The following is an 8,496-nucleotide window of genomic DNA, read 5'->3' as shown; positions in this document are numbered from 1 at the left end:
TTGGTTAACTACGTATTTCAATTTCCAACTAACAACAGCTTGTCACAACACGTCAATTTACATGATGTGTATAACAGTTTTAACTATACCCTATTAACCCTAATTTACTGTTTAGACGTTTTTATTTGACACTAACACATTTGTTTTTATCTAGATATAGAATGTTGAATGTTTGTTTGTTTGTACGGAATGTACTGTGAAAAAAATAAACCAATGTATTAAGAGTCCTGTAACAAGATGGCTTTTGGTTTTCATATTAAGTTTACAAAATCACCTAGACAATTATAAAATTCATTAATTTATCAACAACTTTATAAAGACACTAACAATCCTTCATGAAATATTCAAACATTATATATTTAACAATATATTAATTATGTTTTTCTACAGGAATTTTTAAAGATGCAGAAAATAGTAGAACGGTTAATAACCCGATCACCAAATTGACTATTTATATGTTAAAAAATTACTTTAAACTGGGTATAATTGATTTAAAACTTTCACTTTGTATTATTTATAAACTATTTATAACTAGTATTAAACATCGTACCTATTAAAAAAAGTATCATCCTACAACTGTAACATAGTTGCATGACATGACTAGTTTTATTTTGTGTATTCTCAATTCGGTTTTCCATTTGTCTTGTAAATACTCAACTTAAATCACGTATCTTTCAAAACATCACTCCTAACAATAATGATACGAAAATTTGTGTCTAATTTAGAAGACGAAAATCATCCGTTGCTAGCGCCCACTCTTTGGGGTCTCAAAACTTGGGGTCTCTGGCAACCTATAAAAGGCTTAAATTCAACTTTTCACAATTTGATTCACATTGCAGCAGTACTCTTTGTTATAAGCCAATACATCGAATTGTGGAATATTAGATCAGATCTTGCATTGGCTTTGCAAAATCTTTCAGTTACAATGCTAAGTACTGTTTGCGTCGTCAAAGCGGGTACTTTTGTGTTTTGGCAAAGATCATGGACGCAAATCATCAACTATGTATCCTCTTTAGAAATATCTCAATTATCTACGAGTGATAGTATAACTGGAGGAGTGATTGGCAAATATACTAAATATTCGCGAAGGGTTACTTATTTCTATTGGCATTTAGTTGCTGGTACAGTTTTGACTTTAATATTAGCACCTTTAGCTGCTTTAGCAATGTCTTCGGAAGTCAGAGGGAGAGCCTCTAATGATTCAGCATCTTATCCAGAAATAATGAGTTCATGGGCACCATTCGACAGGTCCAGAGGTTTTGGGTATTGGATTATTTATGTGGAACAAGCCTCGATTTGCTTCTACGGTGGCGGCATTGTAGCCATGTATGACTCTAATGCTGTCGTTCTGATGAATTTCTTCGCCGGTCAGATGGAATTGCTGAGTATAAATTGTTCAAGATTATTCGAGAACGACGAAGAGTTGAGCAACGTTGACGCGATGCTCAGGATTGAGAATTGTTACAAACATCATATGTCACTTATCAAGTAATTTGATCTTTTATTTATGGTTATGCTTTTAGATGTAGACAGCGCATTGAAATAATTGAAAGCCCGCGTTCAGCTGGAAGGCTAAGTGGTGGAATTGATATCAAAATGGTTGTAAGTTGCTGGTTCGTTGTAAGTTGCTGGTTCTTCGCCTCAAACAGCAAAATCCCAAATTAATTAGCTTTATTTTGATTGATTTATTGAATTACTCGTAATAATAATCAATAAATTTTAACTCTTCTTTGTGATCTTTTCATTTTCAGACATTGCAAGATTTTGAATAGTGTTCTATCGCCAGTAATGTTTCTTTATGTCGTCATTTGCTCACTAATGATTTGTGCGAGTGCTATACAATTAACAACGGTAATATTTATTTCTATGGTGTAAACAATAAATCAATTATCACAAGAAATAAATTATGTAGTAGGAATAACAAATAAAAATCCCAGATCTCGAGACAAATGTTTTGTCAAACTCTAACCTTGTTTGTTCATAATCTTTTACAAAAACTGTTTACAATGATTTTTTTTCAGGATAGTACTACAAGCATGGAAAAGATCAGGATTTCAGAATATTTGGTAGCCTTAATCGCCCAACTGTTCCTTTATTGTTGGCACAGTAATGAAGTTTTAACAATGGTGGGTAATATCTTGTAGACTCATGTCAAAATGTTTTATTTAAACGTTATAGTGCATAAAAACGTTTAGAACATTATGGAACTTATTTAATATAGCATTCTATCATATTTTAAACATATCAGTGAAATATGGAATGCCCATTAGCCGTTGGTCCCGGCTAAATTAATTTACTAGATGGAAGTCGTAAAGCCATGCCGATGACAGATGCTTTTAGGTGACATAAAAAGTCCGACACTAGTGCTGGCCAAAACTCAATTATATTTATGGGAAAATTGGCGTTGATTATATTATACTAATTACAGGCTCTAAAGTACTCATCTGCCTGTAACCCTTTTTTTTTCGGCCGAGCGATGCGATGCTAAAGTTTTCATTGAAAGAGATGAATGCGATTATTGAATTTTACGTGTATGACATCTTGTCGCATAACACAATAGAAGAATGCTTGACATATCTGTGACCAATGAGCGCAAAAATAAGACCAAAAATATTATTAAGAATTAAACCTCTGCCATTTTATTAATTTATTTTTGGGACAATAATCCTAGGTAGGATCTAGTCTTACCATAAAAAATATTATTCATAAGCTGTTCATTTCTTTAAAATTATCACCTTTATAATTTGACATGCTTTTGGTTAACACTTACACAGAGTAGCAAAGTGGACGATGGCGTGTACAAAAGTGACTGGTGGACCCGCGATGTCAAAATTCGTCGAAATGTCCTACTGCTTGGTGGTCAGCTTCGAAAGACCATTTTCTTCACTGCTGGACCATTTGCTGATCTCAATTTACCCACTTTTATTGCTGTAAGTAATTTTAGAATTCTTGTTTGGTGGCGACGCCAACCGCTCAAACCTTCGACCCGGGCAAGTGCGTCTGAAGAATGTTGAGAAACTCGTTGGTTGATTGATGTTAATTCCTGACCGATGCGATTTGTTTAAAGGAAAGCAATGCGTGTATAATTACATACATACAGAGGTCTCGTCTATATCTCTTGTGGGGTAGACAGAGCCAACAGTCTTGAAAAGACTGATCGGCCACGTTCAGCTACTTGGCTTAATGATAGAATTGAGATCCAAATAGCGACACGTTGCTAGCCCATCGCCTAAAAAAGAATCCCAAGTTTGTAAGCCTATCCCTTAATCGCCTTTTTCGACATCCATAGGAAAGAGATGGAGTGGTCCTATTCTTTTTGTATTGGTGCCGGGAACCACATTCGAGCTTAGAATTGACTTTAAATCTCCAAACGTTTATTATCGCATTCCGAAACTGAAGAGTAGTTGCCCCTTATCTATAACATACCAACGAGTGCGAATATTTGGCAGAGCTGTTGGCAAAATCATTTTGTGTCCAAACCTCCCTCTCATTTTGGCGTGTTCCCAGTTGCACCCTCCACTATCAAGATTAGCGGCCTGGGGTTCGCTTGTGGTGTCCTCACCTAATAAAGCTTAGTGTTTGTGATTAAAGATAGTAAATTGTCAAATTTATTGTACTTATGTTTGAGGCATATTTATTTTATTTCTAGGCGAAAAGACTGATTTTGGTGTATTTTTTGCATGTTTTAATAAATCTTCTCTACGAATATTTTGATCTTATAAAAAATTTGACATAAAAAAAAAAAAGAAATATACCTATTGAATGTTTTACATAAGAAATAAGCGTAACATTATAGTTGTTTTATTTATTTCAGATATTGAGAGGATCGTACAGTTATTACACGCTTCTCAGCAAGAAAGAAGATTAAACATACAATTATTATATGATGCTGTCACTGTCAATATTATAATAGCTTATACATTTGTAGCTCGGTATAATTTATCAAGAAAACAATGATGTACCTAATGTACATAATATAATTTATTTCACACATTTCCGGGCTATTTTAGGAATTACATACATTTCCGTTAACATATATATATATATATATATATATGTGATTATTAGAAGTAGTCGAAACGTATTTATTTAGTTAATTAAATAAAAGTACGTTATCATAGAGTGGAGGAAAGGAAGATTTGGTCTTTAGAATTACCCACGCTTTTTAGTCAAATCCACTACAGTGTTTGTTCCGATTTCTGTGATGCAACCGGATTAAAAATTGCTTTGTAGCGATCAAATTTTGACGAAAATATTAATCCGTTATAATATCAATAAATTTTGTAGATTGTTATCGTTGTTTTCTCATTTGCCACCTGATTTCTCACATCAGATCCACACGGCACAATTTACGGCAAATTCAAATAACTTACTGTGTTTCATGAAGAATGTTTATTTTTCAAAACATAGAATAAAACCTTGCTCTTATTCTAAACTGGTATCTCTTTTGAGCAAATAAAATTAAAAAACATTCGCAATATAAGGAATCCACAATATTTTATGTCGTGGAAAACAAATAGGAACCTTTTCAATAATTCTAATATTTCTTTTTTCTTTGCACTCGAGTTATGAATTACTCAAGAAAATTGCTATGTGGCTCACATGGCAATTTCCTCGATAAAATGAGACTATAAGTATACCTCATTGCCCCACGGTTCATAAACCCTAATTATTCATAAAGCTGTAATAGCATTACTCCTTTTTTAACACAAAAAAATTTTTTCAAGGAAAATCTAATGCTTTATTTTTTATCCGTCCTATATAAGAAATAAGATTAGTGGTCACACACATAATATATTTTACATTCGTCAAAATTATTTGATTGGTACTGAAGTGCTTTGAATATGATTAAGTTTTTCATGCTTCTTCTTTTTTTCCAGCTTAATTTGATAACAATTTTTACCTATGGCATATATGACTGCTTATATAATTATATACATATATTGATTTATTGAACTAATTACAAGTACAACCGCATTGCAACACTAGTTTTACCTTGCAACATTAATTTCTTAATACAACTTAATGGTGTAACATTTACACACTTAAATTCTCACACGACGCTCGTCTTAAAATGATGAGAAAATTTCTTGCAAATAAAGAAGACGATAATCACCCATTGCTCGGACCAAATATATGGGGTCTGAAGCTTGGTCGGCTTTTACAAACTCATGATGGATCGGGTTTTAATTCTCTTATTTACAATTTAATTCACATTGCAGCTACGTTTTTCGTTTTGAGCCAGTATATTGAATTATGGTTCATCCGATCTGACATTGCATTAGCTTTGGAAAATCTTTCTGTGTCTATGCAAAGTACCATTTGCATTGTTAAAGCTGTTACTTTTGTGTTTTGGCACAAATCCTGGAGTGACATCATTAATTTTGTTTCTTCTTTAGAACTGTCCCAACTATCTACTAATGATAGGAAAACCAGAGTTGTTATTGGCAAATATACGAAATATTCACGCGTAGTTACATATTCTTTCTGTGTTTTGTTAGTTGGTACAGTTTTATCAGAAGTAGTGTCCCCTTTGTTAGCTTTGTTTATATCAAATAATGAAGACACCGTCAAAAATACAACAGTATCGTATCCACCAATAATGAGCTCATGGACTCCTTTTGAAAGATCACAGGGTTTTGGCTTCTGGCTTGTCTTTATAGAACAAACATGGTTTTGCTGTTACGCTGGAGTAATAACTTCTTTCTACGACTCAACTGTTATAGTTCTCATGAATTTCTTTGCTGGACAAATGCATTTGCTGAACATTAATTGTTCAAGATTGTTTGAGAACTCAAGGGAGTTAACTAATCATGAAGCAAAACAAAAAATACGGGAATGCCACAATCATCATTTGTCTTTACTCAAGTAATTTCATCAACACTTTTGTGTTTAATAAGTAACAAAGTAGTAGTTTATTAAAATAAAAAATAAAAAATAAAATAAAATAAAATTATTATCATCAATAATTTATTTTATATTTTCAGATATTGCAAAATTTTGGACAGTGTTTTATCTCCTGTGATGTTTCTGTATGTTATAATTTGTTCTCTTATGATCTGCACAAATGCTGTTCAAATGACATCGGTACTATTAATTTTTTATATAACTTTTCAAATAAAAAAATGAAAGTTACAATTAAAGTTTTTAATGTAATTGTTTACTATCGTTGTAATATTAACAATTTGCAGGATTCAACAACGAAAATGGAAAAAATTCGGATTGTTGTATATTTGACCGCATTAATATCCCAATTGCTTCTCTATTGCTGGCATAGCAATGAAGTTTTAGTAATGGTCAGTAGTACATTACAACAAGTAGTATGTTACAATACAATTAGTTATAAAAAAAATATCTGCGTGACATTATCAAAAGTGTTCTACTTGTAAACTCACGATTCACGAGAGTTTTATAAAGTATACAATTATGAGTATTATTTTAATGGTAAACCTAACATCATTTATAGAAATTTATTTATTTTTATAAATTTTAGAGTGAGCAGGTGGACGATGGGGTTTACAAAAGCGACTGGTGGACTCAAGACGTGAAGATCCGTCGGAGTATTCTCCTGCTGGGTGGTCAACTCCGCAAGACTGTGTGCTTCGCCGCTGGCCCATTTGTCAATCTAAATGTTCCTACTTTTATTGCTGTGAGTTGATTATTTATTTCTTTATTTTCCTTAAGAAGATTGACTTCTATTACATTGTCTGTAAGGATATTATATACTGTATCATTTTGTTCATAGTTGCGAGTTGATGTTGAATAGCTCTCAATACAAACTTTCAAGAGGTGTGTGTTTAAATTAAGTGCATGCTTCTGAGCTTCTGATAAGCGATGTGACATTCCTGATTTTCTTGATATTCATAGGGTTACTTTTCCACTTGTGTTCATTTGATTAGCAATTTTCAGGTTTCCACAACCTCAATTTTTTAAAACACATATATAATCAAATCTTTATTTTTGCTTTAGAACAAAAGAAATTTCCTTTTTCTAAGAATAGGTGATAGAATTAGAGGTATACCTGACTTTATATCGATCCTTTTGACTTAGGGACCTAGATCTAATAACATTAATGCAAACCGAAACTCAATAAATACATAGTTTTATTGATTGATTCAATTGTTTTTGATCTTCCAAACCCAAATGTACAAAATCCTGCAATAAATTATGCTTAGTGATGTGAATCATTTGGATGTGGTTTTCATAAATATACCGTGACTACAATTATTTAAATAGTAATGCCCATATTTTAAAGTTGATACTATAATAATTTTGGGATTTTTTCATCGCCCATGGCCTTTGGTGTAGCCAACCGCCAAAATCCTTTGAAGCTAGCAATGGCTCCATTACCTGCCTGGAATAAGTTCCAGTCATCAATTATTATCTAGATTATCATCATGCCTTTGACCAAGATTCTATAGCGGGTGGGTCAATAGTTTTAGAAAAGTAAAGTTTGTTGCGACCTGTTGATAGTGATAGGATAAATACACAGCTGCCTGTTGCGACGGTCATCGCATCCTATTTTTCTTCATGTCTAGGAACGTAAATTTTTTTTTTGTCCCTATCTTTGTACAGCACACCAGGAACAGCTACATTTATTTTATATAGATTATGTCCACTGTCTACATTATAACAGCCTATGAAATGATCTTGAATTAAACCTTTGCCAGCTATCATGGCAGAGTAGTTGGCGAATTTTTTCCCCGAAGAGAAAAGCTTTTACGTTCGATCTCAGGGCTTCACCCAAGTGAGAGTGAGACTCCTGGCATCAGCCAAGCCCTTAAGACACCTACAACGCGGCTTTCTTGTCATTTCGCCCTTATATCTTGAGATCGCACAACCTTCTCCTAAGTTTTTATCTTTGTTTCAGATAATGAAAGGATCATACAGTTATTACACGCTTCTTAGTCAGAAAAAAGATTAATTCGCAATCTGACGTTGAATTCACTGATCAAAAGAAAGATGTAACGTTATCAATAGACAAATTAGGTTAAGATGGCGAACATCTATCGATATATTTCAAATAGATATGCACTTAATGTAGTTTATGATACTTCTAACAAAGTTAGCATCCGCATACTGTTATAGATCATATTATTAAAATAAAGAACTGTTTCTGCGCTGATTTTGTATTTCATAAGATTTTTCCGTTTGCGGATCGGGCCGGGATTTTGAACATATTTTCGGTTTTCTGATTATTTCTTCCTACAAAACTGGTCATAATATTAGGACATGTAATAAAATGGAAACTTTATGGTGCCGTGTGGTTTACGGTACTTTAGGATAGGACCACTTTATCTATTTCCCATTGATGTCGTAAAAGCTTACAAAATTAGTATCATTCTCTTAACTATAATAACCATATTAAAGCCATGCAGCTGAAGGTGTTCTGTCTTTGCAAGAGTGTTGGCCCTTCCTACCCGTAAGGGATAAAGACGTAATCATATGTATGTATATATGTTAGAAGTAGTTGAAAACTCATATATCTCATATAAG

The 8,496-nt window shown here is 33.0% G+C and overlaps 2 protein-coding genes across 2 annotated transcripts; both read left to right on the top strand.

The window, feature by feature from the left end:
• The first annotated feature begins 697 nt into the window (after nucleotides 1-697).
• LOC106134431 (odorant receptor Or2-like) lies at nucleotides 698-3,868 on the top strand. Its single transcript, XM_013334494.2, has 5 exons — nucleotides 698-1,488; nucleotides 1,752-1,851; nucleotides 2,022-2,126; nucleotides 2,775-2,930; nucleotides 3,815-3,868. The coding sequence occupies exons 1-5, from the start codon at nucleotides 698-700 to the stop codon at nucleotides 3,866-3,868; spliced, it is 1,206 nt and encodes a 401-aa protein (XP_013189948.2).
• Nucleotides 3,869-5,074: 1,206 nt separating this feature from the next.
• LOC106134418 (putative odorant receptor 71a) lies at nucleotides 5,075-7,924 on the top strand. Its single transcript, XM_060950126.1, has 5 exons — nucleotides 5,075-5,868; nucleotides 5,988-6,087; nucleotides 6,192-6,296; nucleotides 6,494-6,649; nucleotides 7,871-7,924. Exons 1-5 carry the CDS (start codon nucleotides 5,075-5,077, stop codon nucleotides 7,922-7,924), a joined length of 1,209 nt encoding a protein of 402 aa, XP_060806109.1.
• The last annotated feature ends 572 nt before the right edge of the window (nucleotides 7,925-8,496 follow it).

Source organism: Amyelois transitella, chromosome 20 (assembly GCF_032362555.1).
Source record: "Amyelois transitella isolate CPQ chromosome 20, ilAmyTran1.1, whole genome shotgun sequence".
NCBI lineage: Eukaryota > Metazoa > Arthropoda > Insecta > Lepidoptera > Pyralidae > Amyelois > Amyelois transitella.
This window is presented reverse-complemented; position numbering and strand designations above follow the sequence as displayed.

Bases quoted from the DNA above. Each gene is read 5' to 3' on its own strand.
- LOC106134431 (XM_013334494.2), top strand. From the start codon at position 698: ATGATACGAAAATTTGTGTCTAATTTAGAAGACGAAAATCATCCGTTG. The intron at 1,489-1,751 runs GTAATTTGATCT...TTTCATTTTCAG, and splicing joins CATCATATGTCACTTATCAA to ACATTGCAAGATTTTGAATA. The intron at 2,127-2,774 runs GTGGGTAATATC...ACACTTACACAG, and splicing joins GTAATGAAGTTTTAACAATG to AGTAGCAAAGTGGACGATGG.
- LOC106134418 (XM_060950126.1), top strand. From the start codon at position 5,075: ATGATGAGAAAATTTCTTGCAAATAAAGAAGACGATAATCACCCATTG. The intron at 5,869-5,987 runs GTAATTTCATCA...TTATATTTTCAG, and splicing joins CATCATTTGTCTTTACTCAA to ATATTGCAAAATTTTGGACA. The intron at 6,650-7,870 runs GTGAGTTGATTA...TCTTTGTTTCAG, and splicing joins ATGTTCCTACTTTTATTGCT to ATAATGAAAGGATCATACAG.